At 40.8% G+C, this 25755-nt stretch overlaps 2 protein-coding genes across 2 annotated transcripts in view; both read left to right on the forward strand.

Annotated features, from left to right (window-relative positions):
• Positions 1–982: 982 nt before the first annotated feature.
• smim10l3 (small integral membrane protein 10 like 3) lies at positions 983–2360 on the forward strand. Its single transcript, XM_079564228.1, has 2 exons — positions 983–1389; positions 1614–2360. Exons 1-2 carry the CDS (start codon positions 1210–1212, stop codon positions 1632–1634), a joined length of 201 nt encoding a protein of 66 aa, XP_079420354.1. The 5' UTR covers positions 983–1209; the 3' UTR covers positions 1635–2360.
• A 6437-nt stretch (positions 2361–8797) lies between these two features.
• cyth3b (cytohesin 3b) overlaps positions 8798–25755 on the forward strand; it is a 30077-nt gene continuing 13119 nt past the window's right edge. Inside the window, exon 1 of the mRNA XM_079563941.1 lies at positions 8798–9137. Within this exon, the coding sequence (XP_079420067.1) occupies positions 9119–9137 (19 nt within the window). The 5' untranslated portion in view covers positions 8798–9118. The remainder of the gene's footprint in view (positions 9138–25755) is intronic.

Here is a 25755-nt window from a genome sequence, read left to right on the forward strand (position 1 = left end):
GCAAAATGTGGGTATTTAATTGTATACTGCTGAGGCCTAATAACTGTAGGATTAGGAATATTTAGAGGATAATTTCACTGTCTGTTGCTTAAAGGGACGCAGTTTAAAATGTTAAACTTATGTTTTTTCCTACATGTTCCAGCCATGTCCTAATGTGTAGAATGAGCCCAGACCTATTCACCACAACTGCCTCTAAAATCCTGCACTGTCACTCAAAAAGTTACTTCGGGTCGAATTGCCGTCATGCACGAGCTTAATATAGAAGGTGCAGTTACACGTATGACCTGAGGTGGCAGTAGTGAGTATAAAATGACCAACTTGCATCTAGCCCCTTTAATGGTTAACACCCAACTGCTGAAACTGATTATATTCTTCTTAAAAGTTTCTAAAAAATATATTACTTTAGAAGGATATATAGGTATAATGTCAAAATCAATAAATGAAATATTAAAATGGTGTATTTATATTTATTCTTCTGTAGGCCTATATCAATTTTCCGATTCGAACGTGTCCCATGGCTTGTGTGTATTGTTTATTTTTAGTAATTATAATGATCATGTTGAATATGCAGGCCCAAAAAGTTACGCCAACAGGTTCTACTGACACTCTTTACGCGTTGTCTTAAAGTAATAAAGCGACATATATTCTACAATACACAGAAAGGGAAACGGTTCTTTAAAAAAAAAAGTCCAGATAAATGATTGTTTACTTATACGGAGTAGCCTGTTTGTGTGTGACACCAACAGAGGAAATTACGTCATAACACTCTACTACGCTTTTCCCTCAATTTAAACTGGCAGGCTTAAAATGTACCCAGTTCCTTACATTATCTTTACGGCAGTGTGTAAATATATCCATGAAAAATAATGTGCGTGCTTGTGGGATGAAACTGTCTCCTTACCCGCCTCACAGCTGTGTTTTTTTTTTTTTTTTTTTGGGGGGGGGGGGGGGGGGGAGAACACCACCTCCTAGTGTCACGACGTTATCGGTCCTCCCTATGACCATAACAGGAGTCGATAGAGAAGGAGCGGGTGGAGCTCTTCTGCCACAACACAGTTAATCACCCAACGAAGAAAGATGGTGCCCGGTGCCAAAGAGAGATAGAAATATGACCTGTCACACCTCCGCCCGCGTACTTCTCGCCTCTTCACCGGTTCGCTGACCCAGTATCGTCGCCGTGGACTCCGGGGGGCCGAGCAGCGGGCCTGTATGGCTAGCCTGACCCATCTGGTGGTCCGATTCTCGGGCTCAGCTGGACGGACGTACGGGGTGTTTTCCAAAGGCTTGACGAGGACTTTGTTGATATTTTTTGATCTGGCGTGGCGGCTGCGGATACGGTTCCCATATATCTACCTTGTTGCATCGATGATGTTTAATGTCAGGCTACAGGTAACGTTAAGCTAAAAGCAAGCCCAGTTAGTGACAGGCTGATAATGGGGATTAACTAGCTTCCTTTGACACAGGTTCATTTTGTTGACTAAACTAGCTGGAGTGGGTGTAACCTGATAACCAACCGTTGTTATTGACAGTTGGCATTTTAAATAATCATAAACCAATGTGTCCAGAGTTCTTTTGTCTCTGTGTGTGTTGACCGTCTCCTTTTGTTTTCACAGGTGCACATTGAAATCCACTGAAACCAAGTCCACCAAAATTGTTGTGAGCACTGCCATGTTTACACCATGCAACACCACGTGTGCACATCAAAGGAGGATCATACTTCAGAACTGGTATGACAATGCAACAAAAGTGACATGACTGGCCTACGCAGCCAGCTTTTGTCACACAAGCCCAGTGCCTTTGGGAGAAGGGAGGAAGTGATGTCCGCTGAGATGAGCTAGCACAAGCAACTTTAGGGTCACCCCCTGGAAGCTGGCATGACATGAGATTGGAGGAGGGGAAGTGGAAGCAGGGGGACAACTTGAACACTGCCTTTTTGCTCGGGGAAACGAGGAGTGATGGACGACAAATCAAACTCAAAACTCACAACTGGATCTTTGCTACATCCATGGAATCTAATGTGTATATTAATTTTGGCATTCTGCGTCTCGTCATCTCACAAACAAACACGGTACCAGTTTTAGTTTGTTGATTTCGGTGTAGCATGGCACAAATCAACATGTTCTGTTACAGCTGCATATGGTGTCAATGGGTTGTTGTTTTTTAAAGTGGAGAAGCGCTGCAGGTACCTGTCTTAAACTCTTATTTTAAACACATACATGCTTTATGTTTACACACACAGGTCATCACATCAGAATGACATGCATTGTAATTTTAACTGTCTGCTGGAGATATTGTGTCTGAAAGTTCTGCCAATGATTTTTGTGATGGTTGAATTTGGCTAGAAATAAATTTGTAAAATGCCATCATTATTTTCAAATGTTTCTTCCTACAATACTCTAGGTATGCACAGGGTTTTCTGATATTTTCATTTATTTTTTTTAAATTATTTTTAAGATACAAGGACATAGCTTCCCATACGTGACCAGTGAGTAAACTTATCTTTGTGTTACTTTGTGTGCATTTTAACACAGACCAGTAACCCTTATATTGACTACTGACTTGAATATAGCTTGATCCTTATTTTTGGTGGTAAACTGTTTTTGAAGGCTCAGCTCTGCCATGATATTACACAAGTACGCCTTCTTTGTGTCTTGAACCGTATCTTGCATACTTGCATCACTGTTACATAAATCATATTTTACACTCATTTACTGTGTAAGAACAACAACAAAAAATCAGGACCAAAGCAGTATTTTTCAAGAAATACAGCAAAGGTTTTTATCTTTATGTGAGTGACGCATTGGATGACATTTTTTTAGTTCTACTTGCGTAAAATTCTTCAGATGAGCAGTCCTGCAGTTCTATATGTGTCCATACGGTGGCAGCAGAGGATTACAAAGTGAATCCTTACTGCCCTTCTCTGCAACTCTCAGACCTACAAATATAATTTACAACATTGAACCTACAACCTAAGTTTTTTTCCCCCACACTGAAAAGGGCTGACAGACTCGCTCCCTATTGTAATGTATGGTTTCACTTTGGCTATATCTTTACCTTCCCCTTTGATTCATGAACTACAGCCAACAAATCCATTTGGCACTTTCCTCTCATGCACACTTCTAAATAGGTTGTGCAAACTGCTTACACTTGTGATTTCAAAGCTATAAGTTAACGTAAAGTCAGTGATGCAAGGAGCTTTGTTTTTAGGATGATGGTACGACAATCATCAGTGGTTGCCAGGGAAACAGTATCCCTGACGTCAGAATATCGCGCTCCCTTCATGGAAAAGAGGGACTACGTTTCTCAGGATTTATTAAAGAAAGTGTTTTAATAAAAATAAAAAAAGTATATATATTTATATATATATTGGAGATGTGAGAAGGAGATGAAACATTATCTTTGTTTCGTTTTGCCCTCAGAAAATGGGTTGTGGAAATGGGATTATACAGCTGTAGCCTCTGGCCTCTCACATGTGTTTTATGCGAGTGTGTCAGAGCGATAACATGAAGGGAACGGGGCTGGAGTTCAATCAAAGCAGCTGCAGCAAAATGCACACTTTGCAGTTGAATGGATGGTCTACAAATAGCCTTTTTAGGAATATCGGCAAACTTTTGTGTGCTGTAGGTCAAGCTTGCCTCATGTAAAAGAAAACAAAAATCAAGGAGCATTTTCAAATATTGCCCTGTCTTGAGAGGAAGGGCTACTCAGGAGGACTTCTGTAACCCAAGTGGAAAATGTATATAGGACCGAGAGCACCAATGCACCTTTAATGACTTACACGGCCTACTATTCTGCTGTACAAGACCCCCATTCAAGTCCAAGTCCTGGCTGGGGCACCATCTGCTTGATCATTTGTGGAAGTGCATGCCTGCGTGGAGGTCTTGGTTTCACACTGTAGCTGGATTCCTTCATTATTACGATTGACCAAGTATTACTGAGGCTAAATGTAATCAAACCTTAATCCACTCAATCACGGCTTTGTGCACCGCAGACAGTCTCTAAAATCTGATTCGCCCTGATCCTTTTGCCTTTAGCCACGAGTGTGTGTGCCACTTCTCCCTTCATGGGCCTGTGTATGTTAACCTCGGAAGCACCTTTAGTTTAGACACCACTGAGCACGAGCCGCGCGTTGAAAGGGAATGAGATGATGAGCTCGATGCTGCTGACCTCAAAAAAACTGAATCAAAGCAGAAGGAAAGAAAAAGGGGGGGAGGAATGAGAAATGAAGGGAATTTAAGCTCAGTGCAAGTGACTGATTCTATAGCAGTGAAACAAATATAGGTCAATGAGAATTCCTCAGTTCAGTTTTATCAGCTTACCATGCAACTTTTCCCACATACCTTGTATAAAAGATCTCCACAGGCTTTGGCAAAGCGTCCCGAGGACTAAAAGGACTGTAGTTTTGCAAGCCGTATACTACAATCTTTGTGTCTATAAAGTGTGAAGTGTGCATTGGATCCATTTTAGGGCTGGTTAGGAGTGGAAGTTAGGAAGGAAATTCAGCACATTTTCTGCTTCCTTTGACCTTTTTAACAAAACACACAAAACCACTCAACATCTTAGAATAAACACCGACCTGTGCACAAATGGAAACATCAAAGACTGATTTAGGATTGAATTATTTAATGTTATAACATTTTCCCCTCCATTATATTGACATATGTGCTGTCTTACAAGGGTGAGAGGATTATGTTCTGACTTTTTTTTCCTTTTCCTTTTTTACATTTAGGACAAGGACCCAGTGATCAGTTAACAGAGCCTGTACCATGGGCAGTAACACCCTGGAAAGTTTGAATATCAGACGCTTTCTAACTTGAAGACCCAGCTAACTTCAGCAGTTCTCCAGGAAATGTTTTGGTGCTTCCCTGGAAACACAGGCCATTTTGAAAGCTAATTTATTATATTTGCAATTTCATAATGATTGCCCCACATACATTTCTTGAATTATTTTTGAATCTTTCCTTTTCCTGTCCACATACAAGTCCCATTCAGACAGAACTACTTAACAAAAGCAACACTGAGAAATCCTTCAGTTTATGCAACAGTATCAACAAATCCCCCTGGCCCTTTTTGTGTCTGGGATGTGTAATTAAAGGTGGACGTAACGCCATAGGCACAGCAGAGGTGAATGAAGCATATGAATCTCTGTGACTGCTCAATCAGGTCACGTGAAGTCGGTCAGGAGTCTCACAGACGCATCCCATCATGCTTTGCCAGGCGTGGGCTTCCCTGGGGCCAATCACACTCAGACGATCAGTATATCCATGCACCTCACATAGGCTCGGTTCATCCCCTTCACTGTCATTTTACTTCCTTATTGGAAATGGGCTCAGGAAATGACAAAAGTAAAGGGAAACATAAACATCTCATACTGTCGCTATGCAACCATATTGCACAGCAGGGCAATGAGCGAGTCTCTCTCTCAGAGTCAAGGTTAGGGTGAGAGTTGGGTCTTGTGTCTTGTACATTATGTACCTCCAAACAACAAATACATATTATTCCATTGTGTAAGTAACCCATAGATACAAGTTATTACTCGTTGTTACATTGCACATTACATTGTTCTATATAAGTGTTACCAAAATGTGTACTATACCACATAAAAGATGCTGTTTTTGTTTATTGGACAAGCGGTGATTACTTTGTGCCTATATAACCAGGTCTACAGATCTGTGTATCTTTCTAAAACTTTTTTAAAAACTTTAGGTATGACGTAAATACTTCACCCGAGGAAATGTGGATGTTTTGGTCGTGAAGCTAAAGACTTGCATTAATTTGTCATTTAAAAAAAATAAATAAATCTTGTTTTATTTTTTATTTACATTGAAACAGGAACAGGAGACAGTCGTTACCTATTCTATCATAGATTTTTTTATTAAAAGGCATTAAAAGTAATTACATGTTATTAAAAAGCATTACGTCTGATTTTATTGGAAAATTCATGACATTGCTCAACAATTTTTACTGTATACGTTCATCGAAAGTACCAAAAATAATGGTCTAAAACATATTCAGTTGCATATTCAGAACATATTCAGTGGCTGCTTCCCGTTTTGCCCAATTCTCTTTCCTCTGTTTGATGAATATTTGTAAATCTTAAAAAACTGAATATGCTCAGATTTCTTTCTGCATTCGTGGCATTAAATATAGTACAAATGGCACTAAAAAGCAATAAATTTGACTTGCCTCTGCCTGTATAAAACTGTTCTCCTTTGGTATGAAGTCACATGAATGCACTGATCAATGTGAACATGACAGCCTTCTTTAGAAATGTGATGTGCATGTGACAGGAATTTACCATTTACTTAATGCTGAGCTGCTGTATAACCCAGTTGTCTACTCATTACACTTTGACCCTGTTGGCATCTCTTTGAACGATATTTCTCTAACCACACCCGACAAGCTCACCCAAATATGATGCATATGACCTATTTTCTGTCGAAACACAAGTGGCATTCAAACAAGCAATGCATTTCTTTGTGGTCAATGTGTATATAAAACTAATGTTTTTTTGAACCAATAAGTGGTGTGGAGTCTGTTCATCCAGGTGCAATTTGTGCATCTTTTTTTGTATGGACCTCACTTCTCCCGCAGTGATGTCAAAGCATAGCAAAGCAGCGACAAAACTGTGTTGAGCAAAGAGGACAAATGGAGAGTGTAATCATAGCGTTATAACACTGTAGAACAACAGCCTTAAAAGTGCACAGTGAAATTTTGGATGCAAAAAAAGAAAAGATCTTCATATTTGTCTGTAATTTACCTTTTTGTGACCCAATGGCTGTATGTTTTGGTGCCTTTCCATTACAGAGGCCTCTACAACGCTCCAGGATAAATTGTTTTGTAAGTGTTCTGGTAATAAAGTTTGTCAGCAGTGAAACCTACCAGAAACTCTAAAAACAATTGAGCCAGGAGCACTGGAGACCTCTGTAGTGGAAAGTAAAGGCACCATGCTAACCACCCATACAGCCGCCGGGTCACTAAAAGGTTAAATACGCAGTGATAAAAAGTATATTTTTCACATAAAAAGTTCCATAACGCACCTTTAACTGACACCTTTAAACGAGTGAACATCTGCTCATGCTGACCAATGATGCAGTTATCGAATACAGGAAGTGAGACCTTCTCAGAGGCGGCAGGAATGCTATAATTGAAACCACGTGTGCAGCAGAAACAAGTCCTTTAAAAACGTAGCCTTTCCGTGTGAACTTGAGTAAGGCAGAGCTGATGAATCACTGTAGGGTTTGTTTTTACTCTTGCTTTGCAATATTAGACACTGACAGTGAATAAAGCCAGCTTAAAACTCTTAGTCTACCATACTCTAAGAAATTTTAATGCTAGAACCAACAGAAGTGATGATAATGTAATTGTCAGCAGTAAGTCAGACCTGTTGCAGAGCATGTTGGTTTCCATCAGGGCTGCCTTTTGTCACCAGCTCTATTCATTACGTTTATAAACAGAATTTCTATAAGTACAGTCAGGGGTTGGACATGGGAAAGTGGTTTGTGACCATAAAGTGTACTACTGTGTGCAGATGATGTTGTCCTACTGGCTTGATTGAATCCTCAGTGAGCACTCGAGCTGGGGATCCATCTAAGTCACCTGGGAGGGGCTTGAGTCGGTGCCCCTCCTCGTCGAAAAGAACAAACTGAGGTGGTGCTCGCTGGAGGAACTGTCTCTTGGTCGGCTTTGGAAGGCATTGATTCATGTGCATCTTTGCTTAGACTGTATACCTCCATGACACACATGGCCCAGGAAAGAAGAAATGGATTATTGTTATCATTATTATTATTATTATTATTATTATTATTATTATTATTATTATTATTATTATTATTATTATTATTATTATTATTATTATTATTATTATTATTATTATCATTATTATTATTATTATTATTATTATTATTATTATTGTTAATTACATTCTAAATAATCTAATAAAGAAAGAAATAAAGTATGGAAATGGATGCTATTGTGATGAAGAAGAAGAAGAAGAAGAAGAAGAAGAAGAAGAAGAAGAAGAAGAGGAAGAAGAAGAAAAGAAGAAGAAAAGAAGAAGAAGAAGAAGAAGAAAAGAAGAAGAAGAAAAGAAGAAGAAGAAGAAGTAGAAGAAGAAAAGAAGAAGAAAAGAAGAAGAAGAGGAAGAAGAAGAAAAGAAGAAGAAAAGAAGGAGAAGAAGAAGAAAAGAAGAAAAGAAGAAGAAGAAAAGAAGAAGAAGAAGAAGAAGTAGAAGAAGAAAAGAAGAAAAGAAGAAGAAGAAGAAGAAGAAGAAGAAGAAGAAGAAAAGAAGGAGAAGAAGAAGTAGAAGAAGAAAAGAAGAAGAAAAGAAGAAGAAGTAGAAGAAGAAGAAGAAGAAGAAAAGAAGGAGAAGAAGAAGTAGAAGAAGAAGAAAAGAAGAAGAAAAGAAGAAGAAAAGAAGAAGAAAAGAAGAAGAAGAAGAAGAAGTAGAAGAAGAAGAAAAGAAGAAGAAGAAGAAGAAGATGATGATGATGGTGGTGATGAAGATGATGATGATGATGATGATGATGATGATGATGATGAAGATTCTTATGAAGATGATGATGATGATGATGATTATGATGATGATGATGATGATGAAGATTCTTATGAAGATGATGATGATGATGATGATTATGAAGATAATAAAGAAGAAGAAACTCGGATTGAGTCATTTGTGATTACGTTCCGATAATGCAATAATACACCGTGGCGCGCGCTCCATGGCACTACTGCTTTTACTCTGACGGGGAGCACTTCCGGTACGGAGTGCTACGCTAACTTGACGTATAGTGCGTCCCCCTACTCCAAGCACTAGAGTGGAGAAGGCGTATTTAGAGGATGACGATAACACGGCGCTGTGAAGGACCACTGTGAGAGAGAAGACAGTCTGTGCGAGAGCCGCTCGTGGAGGAAAGGCAGGGAAAGACGAGGTGACAGACCGGACTGATGCGCAAATGGCTGCAACATTTCCGACAAAGGGACTCTGCGCTTGAGGCAACCTGTAAGCCAGATGCGTCCTAGAAATTCGGACCTAAATTTGCCATAAATTACTGACGTTTCATACGAGGGAAGTTTCAGTCAGCTTCTGGAGGGTTTCTTCATTGAAAAGCCTGTCAGAATGGACGAGGACAACCAAGGTAAGATACACCGAGCTCGGATGCTGATGTGCCTTTTGGAAAACTAATCTACCCCAATTGAACTGGCAGCATACAGCATACTGCGATGTGGAGAGCTATGAATAACACCAGTTTCAACACACTTTTAGCCATGGCTTCAAATAGATATTGCCTGATTTGGATCGTTTTTCATTTTAATTTAAGGCATCCAATTATTGTCTTTTGCCATATGCAAGTTTTACATTGACGCTAGAATTAATGTGCACATATTAACTTTTTTCTAGGAAAAGTTTCCAAATGAAGCCTTCACTTAGCAAGAACCAACAGGTGCTTAGAGGGGATTTATGAAGATTTATGAAGAATGCGCACAAAAAACCAAGCCTGTAATGGCAAAGCTGTGATGTCAAAACTTTAACTTGTGGTTTGCTCCCACCCATCATTCAAATACCTGCTGTAAGCCCGTGATTCATGTCTGTTCAAAATCCCAAAGTTTGTCAAGTTGTGTGGGTTGCATGTCTCTCCCCATTTGCAGGCCAGTTCTTGGCCCCTCACGTGTGCTTTGCTCAGGGGGAGTTTTGCCGGATGTGAGTATTTGCCGTAGTATTGGCTGTCTGGAGCAGGGGCATAAGGCTGTCATTGTTGCAGCTCCTGGCCTCCAGCGGTGGCACACGTCAGCGGCACAGCCTCACAGACAGACATATGGTGTTGTGATGCCAACCCTGGGGGAGCCAAACCAGCCACAGGCCAATGCGAAAAGACACAGACATGAACTGCTTCAGAGCTAAACTATTGCTGCTTGTATGAACTTTATCAAAACTTCTGATTTCAGAAAGGGAGAGTAAACCAACATTATACTGTGTGCAAATAAAGCCTGAACTCTTAACCTGTTTCCTGCCGTCCCCCCGATCAGGGAGCTATGTTTAGGGTTAATCAGGATATGATTAGGGTTAAGATTGGCATATGTACTAATGTAAGTTGTGTTTCACTCACAGATCACATACATATTTTTAAAAACTATAAGGTCTTGGCTTTCTAATGAGGTTCCACAATGACATATACGTTGTAAGCTCAATACGCTTTGAGATTTGGATATAAATAATTGTTAACCCTAATCCTAACCCTAAGGTGGCAGTTAACATGTTAAATTTAGTCCTGGTTTTGGTCTATAATTTGTTAAAGTTAGGTCTTGCTGACTTAATTTTTGGTTTATTCAGTATTTGTTTTGCCTTCACGATGTCAGAATATATAAAATATATATATTGTTATTGCACAATAATTAATATGCCACTTTAGGGGGAACACATTCCCCCAATTAAATTTTTTTCAGGGTAAAGGATCCGGGAAATATTTTGGAGGATTCGGCAAAAAATGTATCTGATATAATGGTGTCTAATGAGAGTGTTCCCCCAATCCATCACATCAGACCAAAAGTGTTTCTGAAAATACTAATTTACAAATTAAGCACTGCACATAAGTAAAATGCGACTTTGGGGGTGTTCATTGACCCAAATGTTTGCAAATGGTGTTCAGCGTGTTCAGAGCAAAAATAAAAAGACAAGCTACCGAGAAAGGGCTGGAGAGCTACTGAATGAATGCACATGATGATGTAAACTGTTTGTGCATCTGGAAGGAAATGTCCCACTGGAAATCTGCAATCATGTTTTGAGGCATAGTTTTGTAAGAACACCCAAAAATGATCAAACTCCTGGTCATTTCATGTAATACTGTCCCACCTCCGCATACACCCACAAGTGCCCACAGCAGAGCGCGAGAGCTCCGGGGGCGGCCCAACAAAGCGGAGGAGGACGCTCACACTAGAAGGATTGATCCACTCAACGGGATATACTTGACCGGTCTCAATATGTGGCATCTATTCCCTATAGGAGCACACACATAACATGCCAGGCTGTGAGACAACTCGCTGAGGGGACCGGGGGGGGGGGGAGAGCGTAATGGGCAGAAGGAGGCGGTGAGGGAGTGCGGATGGTGAATGAGAAAGCCAGGCAGGAGGTGTGCGATGGGGGCGAGGAGAAAAGTGGGAAAATGGCCAAATGAGAAACGCTGCCAGTGAGAGACATCCGTGGAGTGGAAGTGTCTGTGAGCTCCGTCTACTGTTTGAATCACATTTTTGAGATATTACTGTAATCTAAAATGCTCAGATGATGTATTAAGTTGACTGAATGCACTGGCCAAAGATTTTCTTGGGCCTTTTTAACCGTCCTTGACTGTCTGTCTTGGTGTAGGTAGTGGTCCAGCTATATCTTAAATGGTGCACTTCTTTTTTTCTCAGTTAATAAGACAACATCCCTGACACGGAGATATGTGAATTCTGTGAGAATGACTTGTGCCTCTCTCAAGCTTAATTAAATCAAGCTGTAATACAAAACCTGTATGTTCTACGCTGTTCAATAAAGCAGCAGAGAAAAGCTTGGCAAAATGAATTTCTATACAAAGTCCATATCATATAAAGAAGTAATCATTTTCCTGAAGCACAAGGGGAAATCATTTTGCAGACCAAGGCGCTGCTCTGACAGTGTAATAATCCATTCGTACACATGCCAGTTCACAACACCCCGAGTCTCGATCCTCAGTGAATGGACAATGAGCCCATACAATGGATACAGTGGAGCCTGCTTCAAATGTTCCCGATTCGCACGTTCTTTATCATTCAGTGCGGAGTGAACTAGTTGTAAGTTTGTGTTGTGGGCAGCTGTACACACAGTGGGGCGACAGCTAAATGAGTGATGCCCATATGGTTTGAATTGAGGCGCAGTGCTCGACGACGCGCTTTACGACAGCCACGGACCGCTGTATTTGCACACTGGGAAATTAACTGTTCAAAGTTTGAAAGGCAGATGTCAGTCATGTAGCAGACACCTTCAACACTTTAGGACTTGTTTTTGCAATTCAGCGCTTTATGTTTTAGGACGTCTGGATATTTTGTCATTGATATGAATTTCTACTGATTTGCATTTTGTTGAATACAGACTTTAACCTTTTGTGCTTGTTAGTTTGATCTGTCAATCTTTTTCAATAGTTTTTCAAAATGGTCCTTTGCTAAATTAAGCTACAGAATCTACTGTAGATTTTGAATAATGTGTATCCAGTGTGTTTGTAATAAATGCACATGAATGTATAGAGCATTTACCCCTGAACTAGAAAGTCCAGATTTAAGGCTTTGCACTTGTGCTCTGTGTGGTTATACATTTTACACAATTTCATATTATTGGTCACATTGCGTATCACACAACATGAAAATGAGAAATGAAAGGGGGAAAAAACACAATTTACTATCTGAACTTTGCAGATGATGGACAGTCCTCAAGCAAGGTTTTATTACATCTTCTCATTTATTCCAATCTTTTAAAACAAAAGGTACGTGTCATATAAAAAGCAGGAGATTTACCACAGCGCTCTTCGCATCCTATTTAAACACTGCTTTTTGCTTCGTCCCATGTTTTATGGGAAAAGAATGATTTGTGTTGTAGGTGATGTGTACATCCTGTGCGGATGTCCCTCCTGTCCCTCTCGAGAGCTCACTGCTTCCCCAGCCCGAAGGAGGATTAGGGCAAAAATGCAGGCTTTTCTAATCATTACCCATGTCAAAACTAAAGCACTATTTGCTGGGCTGGCCATGTCCATGATTGGATGCTACTCCCTGTCTCTAGTGTGTTGCATCAGTGCTTAATTATAACTGTCCCATACCCATGTGGTCCGTGTTGTTTTCGCTCTTGACGCTTTCTGAAAGACTTGATTGGGCTAAACATCACTGTATGACACACACACACACAAACCAATGTTATTGTCAGTAGTGACGCAGAGTTTGCCGGTGTTCCATCAGTCGTCATGTGAACTCATAACCCAGCCTTAAAACTGTCCAGTAAATTAACATCCAGGCATGATAAATTGTATATTTTTTCATTGTGTTCAACAAAGATTTGCAAACTCACTCCTTAGACCAAAAACAAGTCTCTGTACGACGTTTGTCCCGGCCTTGTAGCCCCAAGTGCGCACATGCGTTTCATCTCTGACAAAAAGGTCACTGAGCACAGAGGAGCCTTGTTGGATCTGCCCCCTCACGATATCTGATAGCACCTTCACCCGTGGCATTCCTCTATTTGGTTAAGGTTAGACTTTGCTGCCACGAAAAGCACGTCGGCCCATGTGGAAGTGGGTACTCTCGATCAAAGTCGCTACTGTACTTAACGCTACTCAGAGCCTTTCAAAAGCCGGCGTTTAAGTACATAAGGACTGTCCGTGACACATGAGAGAAAGATGTTTTATCTGAAAGTAAAGTGTTCAGGCCTTCAAAGGCATCTAGATGTACTAGATATAGTACAGGCCTTTAGTTTCAGAGGCACATGCAGCTCTTTAGACCTGCTGCGGTTGCCCTTCAGAGACTTCTTGGATCTTCTTGATGGTCGGGCAAAATCCTGCTCCATTCCTGGTGTAATCTTCAGTTAGTTATCATTTATGCCTAATTTTATTCAGTGCTCACATTTACATAGTTAACATATAAGAATAAGGACTGACCCAGGTCTAACTCGGGTCGGACGTTTTTTTTTCCTAGTTTGGAAGAGAAATCAGAGCATGCAAATGTTCCCATGTGTCCCGCAGAAATGTGCTCAAAAGGCTTTGAGGCGAACGTCCTGCTCCACTTGAGCTGTTTTGGGACACGGGGTTCATGGCTTCCCCAGCAGTCGTGCACGCGTTTCGTGAAAACTGGCGCAGGTCTGTCGGGAAAGGAAGACAAGGCCGAACAGAGTGGACAGGAAGAGCTGGAACAATTATGTAACGGCGCAGAGCCCGGTCAACGTGAAGGAAAAGGTGTGTTCACGTCTGCGAGGCTGTGCCAGGAAAGACAAGGTTCAGTGGAGGTCTTCGTTGCTGCCAAATTGATTCTCCACATTGGTTTGTTTTGGTTATCTAAAAGGAATAGTCAGATTTGGATGACATTTTCAGGAAAGATGGGCCAAGAAAGAAGTGTGTCTGTTGGATCAAAACCAGTGACTGATTCGCCAACGCTGAAGCTGCTTTGCACTGTCATCAACCGGCGGGGGTTTGATTCGCTCTGGCTGCGAGTGAAGCAACAATGATCACTTTTATGGAAACTCGGTTCTGTTTTATGATCATTTCTCCCATTTTAGTTTAGTGGGATCGTCCATTACTCATACATAGTGCTTTAGTCCCGTGAATATACTACACTACAGCCTGTCATTTGCAGCGGAGGGGATTTGTGAGGGCTTGCTCTTCAGGTCGTTGTGTCAGGGCGCTACTGAACTTTGCCAGTTCTTGATTGCAACGAATGCTTTTCTCCTTTTCGCAGAATTGGCAGAGAATGCAGGCCAGCGCCATCATGCAAAATTCACATTCAAGGGCTCCCGTTCAGTACTGTACACTGTTTTGCACATGACTCTGTGTTTGTATTAGCTGAGAGAGAGCTTTAATGACCGACGGGAAAAGCAAAACAATCGTGCCGCTAAAGTAGGTTAGTAGTGCGAGTCAAGCCCAGCTGTGAATACCTCATCTTTGTCTTGTGCGCCTTTTCACTTTGAGCACATACTGGATGTATACATGAGAGTGTTTTTAGAGTGTGCCGCGTATGGCTTTATATGGTGATCATGCGCAGAGGATTAATCGCGAGCTCTCCGCCTGCACATACAGACAAATGCGCGGGATAAAGGCGGGAGGGATATGGATGGATGACAGTTCGTAGATTATAGGTCAAGGGCTCACGTTTCCCGGCCGCGGCACTGGATAAAACATTCATGTGCGATTTGTGTTGATTAATTTGAAAATGGTCGTCAGGTCAAAGTTTAGAAGCAGGTTAAACCAAATATAGGCTTTCTTCAATCTAAAGTGGACACATCATATATACTGAAAGTGAAGCTTAAAAACATTCTTTTGGGCACTTCAGCATTGTCTATGTCAGGTAAACGCAGTATAGAGTGAGAAGCCAGACTGATTTGAAGGTCGCTGTGGGAATGACACGTGCAAACAGTGAATACAAGCTCTCACGTTTATGAAATGGCATGCTACCAAATCCTAGGCACCGCGATGAACACATTTTGTGCTCAGAACGGGTTCAGTGAACAGGATTACTGCCATCCCTGTGGTGCACTCTCTTGCCTTTTTACTGCTTTTGGATTGTTAAGCATTACAGGTCAGGTCAAGGTGACAGAGAGAGCCACCTGTGTTTTGGCGTTTCTCTTTTTTCCTGGACTATAATGGCCCTGCTCTGCTCTTGACAGGCTTTCACACACTTTTCTCAGCCCCACCACTTTCATGCGTCTCCTCCATACATCAGTGTCAGACGTTTCCAGTTGTCACAGTCACGTATGATTGATACATCAGTGACTTTGAGCAGGTCATGACCCCGGAGTACTCGCGTGTAGCAGCGCCAGAGGCTCGGTTGTATTAAAAATGATCTACAGGACTTTACGCATGTGTGATCCCTGCACTGACCTCTGTCGTGATGAATATGTTGCGGTCACAAGTTCTTCAATTTGATGTCATCATTTCAGATGGAAGACAGGGGCCCACACATTTGCCATATTAATCGTATGGCGTTTAAACTTTTCAATTGAAATGACTAATGCACCCCTTTGAAAGCTCACAGAAATATTTTTCTACGTTAGAATTCTGCTTTGTCCTCCACCTGAGTGCAACCTTGAGATGGGTCTCACAATGATTAAATATTCAAATATACAAATTCAAAACCCAATATTCAACTTTTTGAATGGTGAAAAGTCCACAAAATGGTGCCCATAGCAAAAAGTCATGTGATTGAAGCCCATCTATTCTCAGCATCCTCAATGACCTATATACGTATGGAATATTTTAATAACATTTACTCCTGAACTGAACAGGAGCAACATTATTCATTGACGGGAAAAATAAATGGTTCATGTATTCAGTGGCAACAATACTAAAGGGCTATTTCAGGATCTTTGACATCATGCAGTCCTTATATTTGAAGAGTTTAGTGGTGCTAGGCTAGTGCTAGGCTAGCGCGTGTCTATGGTAACTAGTAGCCTACATTAAAAACAGTCTGACCCAAGCACAGTGCACCTGAGGCAGATCACTTATAACACCAGACTACCGATATAAATGTCTGTGTCAATAGAATAATTTTAACCAATTTGCATTTAAAATAACTAATATTTGAGCAGCATCAGCTTTCTGGTTGTAAGCTACGCAGCGGCGGATCTGCTAGAAAAGAGTCCCTCAAAATGCTACGGTAATTCATGTGATGCAAGGGTCAGTTATATTTAAAAAATTACTCTATCAACACAGAGATTTATATGGGTGTTGTAAGTGATTTACCTCAGGTGCACTGTGGAGCGGGTCAGAAATGTGCTAGCCTAGCACTATAGCGCCACAAAACTCCACGAAATATCCCTTTAAGCCTGGTGTGAATATAGAAACATAGCAGAGGAAATTGGCCATGTCTGTTGTCAGCGAGCAGCAACGTCTAGTGTATAGTTACTTTAGCCAAAACCACATAAGAAGTAAACAAAAGATCCACTTGTTCAACTGTTCTTCAACTCACTCAACTAACCTCCTTGGAAGTGCAGATGTTAAAGTGCGCACATGAACTTAAGCAGTCATGAGCATTTGTGGCACATGTCAGTCAGGGCTTTGCAAACCTCAACATCAGAAAGTCTCATGGTTTTATTAGTGAGGAGTCAGAAGTCCCTCATATGTGTGTTTGGGACTTGATTGCAACAGTCATGAAAAAGGAAGTGGATACAAATCTGGTCGTTTTCAAACAGCATGGGATCATATTCAAATACTGGATGAGGAAACGTGCGGCGGTGTGACTGAATGTAAAGAGGAAGCAAGAGCCGGATTCTGGTAAACACCTCTCTTAAGCAACACATTATATATTGAGATGTATACAGTAAATGAAATAGGAAAAAATATAGCTTTTAAGTCACAAATCTTTTGGATTAAAATAGGCTTTTTCAAACCCAGTGACCTTGTTTATACACTCCTTTATTAATGCCTGAATTATGCCAAACCAATCTCTTTAAGACTCCAAATGGATTTATGGAAACTCAAAAGAAATTCTTACATCAGTGATACTGATCCAAATGTGATGTTTTTATTTGGCAGACAGACTGAGCCTGAGCAGTTTTTCCGAATGTGCAGCAATGGATTCGACAAATCAATGTTAGTTGCTGAGAAAAATGATGCTCTCAGGTTTATTTGAAGTATATCTCTCAGCTTTTAATTTCATTCAAGGTATTGCACTGAAAGTGCATTAAACTTTTCAACAATATAATCCTTAGTGAGATTACTGCAGAGGTCAAATAACAAAAGGCTGAATCTCATCACCTGGAAAACCTCTTAACTGAACCTGTAAAAACACAGTCAGACTTTTGCCTCCCACACTTTCCACAAAGAAAAGAAAACCTGACTTAACACGTTTAACTCTTCGTCATCCAGATGTGACATCACTAATAATAATGTTTAGACACTGCTCTTGTCTTGACTCAGGGTTTTTGCCGGGCATTAAACGCATTTAAGGAATTCTGCCAAAATGAAGCCTTAAAAGTCATTACATTTGATTCAAACTGGCATTAAAGGGATATTTCAGGATTTTTGACATAGGGCCTCATTTCCTAGTTATCCAGTGTTGTTGATTTCTGGAGATTGTTTTATTTTTTATTCATGCAGTCCTTATATTTGAAGAGTTTAGTGGTGCTAGGTTAGTGCTAGGCGAGTGCATGTCTATGGTAACTAGTAGCCTACATTAAAAACCTCCACGTGTAGTAATACCGGTGCTAAACAAACTACTGTAGATCCGGTAACCTAGCAGATCACTCCGCCGCTGCATAGCTTACAACCAGGAAGCTGTTCATATACAAGTTCTTTTAAATGCAAAATGGCTACATAAAAAAAAAAAATTCAGTCAACACAGACATTTATATCGGTAGTCTGGTGTTATAAGTGATTTGCCTCAGGTACACTGTGCTTGGGTCAGACTGTTTTTAATGCAGGCTACTATAGTTGCCATAGACATGCGCTAGCCTAGCACTAGCCTAGCACCACTAGACTCTTCAGGACTGCACTAATAAAAAAAAAAATATCCAGAAATCAGAGGATCTCTGGATAACTAGGAAATGAGGCCTTATGTCAAAGATCCTGAAATATCCCTTTAAAACTGAATTAAAAAAAAAAAAAAATCTTCTTATAGAGGCAGACACCACTCATTGACATTGCTCAACTATTTTTACTGTATTCTTTCTGTTCATCAAAAATGCAGAAAACATGGGGTAAAACTATAATTCAGCTGCAGTTTTGACAGAATTGTTACAAATAATTCCAAAGTAGCCTGTCGTGTCCAATTTGGTTTTCAATATAAACATTTCACCTTATTCCTCTGTTTTATTGAATGTTTACAAATCATCCGAAATGAAATATGCCAATATGTTTTTTCCATTTGCGGCTTTAAACATATCGTATTTAGGCATTAAAATGGCACAAAGAAGCATGCGATTTGACTTGCTGCCACCTGTAGAAACCCTGTGACCGCTTTGCCAGTTCAGCTCGCTCGATGTCAGACCGTGGGCGGTGACACACTACAGTTACTTCCCGCATGAGTCAGAGCGAGTCTGTGAGCAGTGCCAACACGAACGCATCCAAGTGCTGACTTAAACCTCAGGACCTCTCGAACAGGAAATCTCTGGCTTTCGAATGACTGTTTTTCAAAACCACATGCTTTTATCTGTGTTTGGTGGTTTGCTGATCTGTTGGTTAGGCGGGACACAAAGTCAAAGAGTAATATTCCAAGCCTGGGTTAAAAGATTGGGTCAAGTACGTAATATTTGCACTTGCCTCTCAGGTGCAGGTGTCATGAGGTCCTCTGTTCATAAACAACGGACTCACTGCACTGGAGAGCTTCTCGTGTCTAACCTTTATGCATCTACACCGGTAAAACAGTCACCTTCACCGCACAATGGGGATGTAATAGGGTCATAAATTACCTGTATAGGCTAATGAAATACATGACTGCAATGACAGAGATTTTAAATAACTTTGGTCTTCCCTGCACTTGGTAAACTCTGCCCCTCAGCGAACAAATGGCCCTGTGAGCATCCGCGCAAAGGGGTGCTGCCAGGGTAAGGTGACATTGCGGGAGAAGATAATTTGGGTTATAAAAGTCTCATTCGCAGCCTCATGCCTTCACACTCAGGTAAAGCAAAAAACTCCCTGTAGCGTAGTTTTAACACGCATTGGTCTCTGCGGTGTGAGTGCGCTATTGTAAAACTAAAGTTCTTGCTCAATTAAGAAGGTTATTGCAGAGTCTTGGGAGTTTTGAAGCCACTAAGAGGAAGTTGCATGATGGTAGTGAGGTCATTTGAAAGAACTGCTGAAATATTGCTGAAACACTCAATTCAGATTTGCAAAGAGGCTTCCCAATTTGCAAAGAGGAAGGCCTTGCGTTTTTTTTACCGAGGCATTCGGGATAGATGCTCTCCGTTCATGAATAAGTGACTGTGACTGGTGTGATCTGCGAGGAGGCTGTCTCGCTTCAAGGGATTCTGTTATGAGGCCTTTGAACCTTTGAGGAATCAAACGTCCGTGTTGCGTTTGATGTAACCCCTGATTCCTTTGTTGTAACGTACTTTTCATAAATTCAATGTCACAGATGTCCCTCTGCAGATGATGGCCAACAACAAGTGAGTGGAGATGGTTACATACATGGAGGATTGTGTTGTAAAAGCTTAGTGTTGTGTGGCTTACAGGGAATCCACTGCAGCAGTCTATACAAGTTTGAATCTTTCATGATACACACTTTCACACAGCTAACACAAAACTTCAAACAAGTTTATGTTATTTGTTTGACCGGAGCAGTACATGCATGAGACGCTCATTTGAACACGCTTGACTGTCCCCTACAGGGTTCATGCTCGTCTGTTGCCTTTATACTCACGAATACACACAGACACCGGAGGCAAAGCAGGTGTCTTGCTTTAAGACACATGGATAGTTGTTGTAAATTCTCTATGATAGTTGACCAGGTGGGAGGAGTTTATGGTTGCTAAGTAACGGAGATGGCATTGCGTCATAGAAGGGGGCATGGCTTTGTCAAGGGGGAAAATCACACTTTTCCACTCTTTTTAGCCATTTTCTGGTGGAATATGAACTTATTTATCACACATAAAGAAAGTCAAGTGTAAATCGGGCCCATGTGGATATTTTCTCACAGCAGATTGTTGTGAAAAAACGACAGTCGTAGCTAGCGCCAGCTAACCGTTAGCATTAGCACGATGCTAGCATGACGCATTGTGCTAGCATCTTCGTTATTCATGTATTTATGGACTGTTGAACCACTTTGCTCCTCTCCATGTCTTTGTATCTTTATTTAGTAGAAAACTATATTCATAATTCAGCATTTGTTTTTGAATAATTAGAAAAAGTTTATATTTTTCTCCAAATTGTTTTCAAACATGACCATATATGGGCGAATCCAGGGTTGCCGTCTGTATCTATCATTGAGCAGTCAGTTGGGCAGTTGCAAATGTTTGTATAGTATAGTTTCAGATGATATTTAGTTAATTATTTGTTTAAGCTAACTCAAGTATTGCGATAGAGGTGTCAGTTATGTGAATAATCTCAGTAATCAGTCTTTTCATATGTACTTTCAGATGTTTGCAACCTTATCAGATATCTGTAACCTTATCAGACCTTTGTAACAAATTGGACTTCAGTAAACCTTCCTAAACTGCCCTTTGTGTCCGATATCGATGTGTTGAGTGGATGAAGAATTCCAAAATCATTATACAGTCCTACAATCCCGAATAATGGTCCTTCGAGCCGGATCTTCACCCATCTCAACATGGATGCATCAAGGCAAGAAGTAACTGACAGTGGATTAGCAACACGACCGCGTCAGCTTCCACAGCACCTTCGGGACTACCAAGTCAGCCTTTCCACAGTCCCTCACATCCATACAAGTGGGAGAGCTGGGATCCATCATCCGAACACAACCTTGGGATTAGAGAGCTAACGCTGTCACTCCCAAGTCCTGGTTATGGTTAATGTAAGAAATGTATAGTCTGAGTATCTCCTGGGGGTGGACCATTGAGGCTCATTGCACCAGACTGAGTGGTGGGTTGCAGCAGGAATGTGGGCTATTTCCATAAGACTGCTGTCGTCTGTCGAGAGGCTTTCGTGGTGTGAGTGTTCAAATAGGCCTGCGTTGTGTAGGAGTGAAAGAGGGAAAAAACTATTATTACTGTATGCATTCCCTACCGAGTGCTATCACAGGTTTCAGGACAAGCTGCTAAAAGCGATGTACGTGTGAAGACTCCTTTGCTCCGGTCACATATGGATTGAACTTTACTCAACCCTGTTGTTTAGTTTTAAATACATGTCGCAAAAGGTTATACAAATTTGATGTACAGTATATTGTGTTGTCCTTTTTGTTATAAAGAATGGGATATATACTAAACCAAAATTGAATCTAACAACAAATTAAGTTCCACTTTCCACTCCAGTGCCATTTAACACATACCGTTTCCATTTTATTCTTTCAAAGTTTGAACTCCTAACTTTGTTCAGTTACGTCCACAAGACGGTGAGATGCAGTTCAATTTTAACTCTATTTTTGGCACAGCCGTGTAGAAAATGTATTGTTAAGTAAGGATTTGTCTTGATATACAGTGACCTTTAAGTGGTAAACTGTGTGGTTTGACATCACTTTGAACGTCATTCTTAGTAGTGTGTAGTAGTGTGTAGTAGTGTGTAGTAGTGTCTCGTAGTGTGTGTGTTTGCAGCATACCCCACTGTTCTACACAGCGGTTCACTTGTGCAATTATCTTTTTGTTTGAAAGACCTTTGCCCTGATGTTGTTTATGCAGATGCTATTGTTCCACACAGGCCATTGCTAATCATAGCCAACATCCCCTATTGTCTCGCTGCAAAACCGGGAAATGTTTCACTTGCACTAGTTGCTATTTTTCCTCTGGTTGAGCCGCACGGACGGCACTGCAAATTGTTGTCATTCTTGTATGGCACATTTCAGTATTCAGAACAACTCTTGTGTCTCCATATGTTGGCACTGTGACTTGTCATTGCCTCGAGCCCGAAACACCGAGCAGATTATTGTGTATATCAACCAAGCTCCTTGTAATGCATAGAATCAGAATCAAACTTCTTTTCCTTTTAACATTCGCACCAGTATTCATAGATATTTCAGTGGACATGGACTGTACAAAAGTTAGCATAGTATGTCTCCTGATTTTATACCATTATAGCTAGAAATTCTGTCAATACATTGGTCTGTATTGAGTTCAGCACAGTCATGACTCAAGCCTCTTTTCAGGCATCAGTATTGAAAGTGTGTTGTCCTCACAGTTTTCTGGCGAGGCATATTGAAAAAGCATGATGTCAGTGATCCCCCATTAGGAGTCTGTCGGTCATGTGGATCCGATCCCAATCTCTGTCAACAGTTAGTCTGGCTCCTCAGGAAAGACGTCTGCATGCATCACGAACCCATCCTGACCGAGAAATTAATGCAATATTCAATACATGTCTGTTGTAAAGGCAGGACAACAATAGACGTCTAGCAGATCAGAAAGTTGCAAATTTGGCACAAAAATCATCATTTCATTTAACCTCTTACCGAGTGACTTTACCTATAGGTGCTTGCAGCCTATAGGCCAGGGTAACGCCTCATTTGAAAGCTAAGACCCGCAAAACTGATCTAAACGGATCTTTTTCCTTGCGTTGTTGCCTTGTTGTCGTCACTTTTTTCACTTTCTTTTTCATCTCACTTTTTCCATCATTTTGTTGAGTTTTTGTCACCTGTTTGTTACACTAAGATTGTTACTTTTTTGTTGCGCTTCTGTAGATTTTTTGTGGCTTTTCTATTGTGTTTTTGTTACATTTTGTGTTGCGTTTTCATCTTTGTTTTCTCCTTGTTCTTGTCCCTATTTTGATGCATATTTCAAGAAGCGTTTTGGGTAAAGCTGAACTTATGAGAAAAAAATGTGCTTGGTTCAGGCGGGAGTTAAGAGGTTAAATCTCACCATTATCTGAAGATGTACTTGATTTGTAGCCCCATAGAGGTTATTTCCCACTTCCCTCTGACGCACACAGAATTGCGTGGCTATTACTTATTGTTGCCTGATGACGTTCTAGTAGCCTACGTTTTTTGCTTCATGTACCACCATTGTTTCACATTGTTTTTTACCACGCTTTTGTTGTAATTTTAGGTACACTGAACAGTAGCTAAAGGTATCATGTGAAAAAATGTAAATCAGAGTGTGACGTGATCATCTCATCTGATAAATTATCAATATGCAATGACTGGAACTGCTTAGGGATCAATGAACAGACCAACTTCCTTTGCCTCTGCCCTCTGAACTCTCGGCGCACTGTTGACACCAGAGCACAGAGCCTCAGGCGATAAGTAGTTGCTGAGTTTAAACCTGGCGACCTCTTCGTTCCCTGGAGGTGTCCACGTGAATGATTCATGAGTGTTAAACAAAAATAGTGACTGTTATTGGAAAAATGTCAAATAAATCAACATATCAAGGCCCGCAAAGCGCTTTGATTACACGTTTTGGTGGAAAAGTCGATTATTTTCCCCGCTGCAGTTCAAGAGGGAATGATACTGCTAGTTAAGCGTCTTGTATTGTAGATAAACTTTATTCTCTTTGCTTCAGTTCTGATTATTTTCACATATTTATTTCATAGCTTAATGAAATGGTTTTATTGGGAAACAGCTGCTTCAGGCTTATGGACCTTCATCTATAATGCAGCAGATATGCTGTAATTGTATCACTTGATTTGACCGTCATTTGAGGATACTTCCCGCTCTCACACAGTGCAGAGAATTGTTCTCCCTAATATGAGCGACTCTAGGGTCCGGCCGGTCCTATAGAGCTGGAGTGCGAGACGTTTGCGCAGTACTGACGTAGGTGGCACGTAGGGATGCTAACGAGAACTAGTCAGGGCTGGGTCAGAAACTAAGATAGAAATTCCTAAAGTAGCATTTCATAAATGAGTGTTTATGAAATGCTGTTAAAGAATAACGGATCAAACACATTTGTGATGATCAGATCACTTTGTGCGAGTTGTTGATATTAATATAACTTAATAGCCTGTCATGCAGCCTAGGAAATTCCAGTGATCGTTGTCAAAGGGATATTTCAGGATTTTTACATAGGGCCTCATTTCCTAGTTATCCAGAGTGTTGTTGATTTCTGGAGATATTTGTTTTTTTTAATCTGTATATTTGAAGCGTTTAGTGGTGCTAGGCTAGCGCATGTCTATGGTAACTAGTAGCCTGCATTAAAAATCTCTTCAAAATCATCGGGTAGTCCTCCAAACGTTGCCATATCTGATTTGTAGAAAGCTCCTTTGTGAATTCCACGTCTAGTAATGCCAGCCACAAACTAATGTAGATCCGGTAACCGAGCAGATCACTCTGCCGCTGCATAGCTACAACCAGGAAGCTGATGCTGCTCAAATATAAGTTCTTTTAAATGCAAAATTGTTATATTTCAACATCGTCAACACAGACATTTATATTGGTAGTCTGGTGTTCAAAGTGATTTGCCTCAGGTGCACTGTGCTTGGGTCAGACTGTTTTTAATGCAAGCTAGTCGTTACCATAGACATGCACTAGCCTAGCACAAGTAGACTCTTCAAATATAAGGACTGCATGAATTTCCCCCCAAAAATCTCCGGAAATCAACAACACTCTGGATAACAAGGAAATGAGGCCCTATGTCAAAAATCCTGAAATATCCCTTTGACAAGGATCACTGGAATTTCCTAGGCTGCATGACAGGCTATTAAGTTATATTAATCCTTATATTAATCCTGAAATATCCCTTTAAAAAACATTTTTCCATTAGTTTAGATATAATTGATAACATAATGACAAGAAAAGATAAGGCTTTATTGATTCTTAAAATGTAGAAAAGAGGACCATTCACTTTGTCACTCAGAGAAAGCCACTTTTAAGAAAGTCTTGGTATTGGTTAATGTCGGATATCGGCAGATACTAAAACCCCCAGTATTGGTATCAGAAGCAAAAAAGCTGGATCTTTAGGCACAATTACTGCCTTCATGGAGCTTCTTAACGCAAAGCCAAGAAGAAAGCGGCTGTGAGCGTGTGTAAAGACGTCTGTGGGGCTGCTATCTGTTGTTCATCGCTCTCGAGTCGATTTCTTTCACAATTTGTTGGCACCATTTCTAGGTCACACTTTTACGCGCCGCGAGAAGTTCATTTAGATTCTCTCTCCCTTGATATTTTTTACTGTAAGCCACTTTAGGAAACTGAATATAGAAGTGCAAGTGGACTGTTATCGTCGGCTAAAAGATTTGACAAACTTCAGTGCGTTTCTTGAAGCATAGTTTTGAGTTTTCCCCCTGTGTTGCGAGCTTTGGTTGATCCTGTGAAGAGTGAGGAGTGGATCAAAGCCGCAGAAAAAAGCCATCTCCTCCAGCCTGGCTGCATGCTCTCTTGACTGCCTGCTCATCTGTGATAACCCGAGCCCCATTCGCCACCAGAAAGGGAAAATACCGCAACGTCCGCCCGACTTTTTGTCTCACCACGAAAAGACACGCAAGAATCGATTTCAGTGAAACCAATTTAGCAGATAAATACAATAAC

This window comes from Gobius niger, assembly GCF_951799975.1.
Source record: "Gobius niger genome assembly, chromosome: 10".
Lineage (NCBI taxonomy): Eukaryota > Metazoa > Chordata > Actinopteri > Gobiiformes > Gobiidae > Gobius > Gobius niger.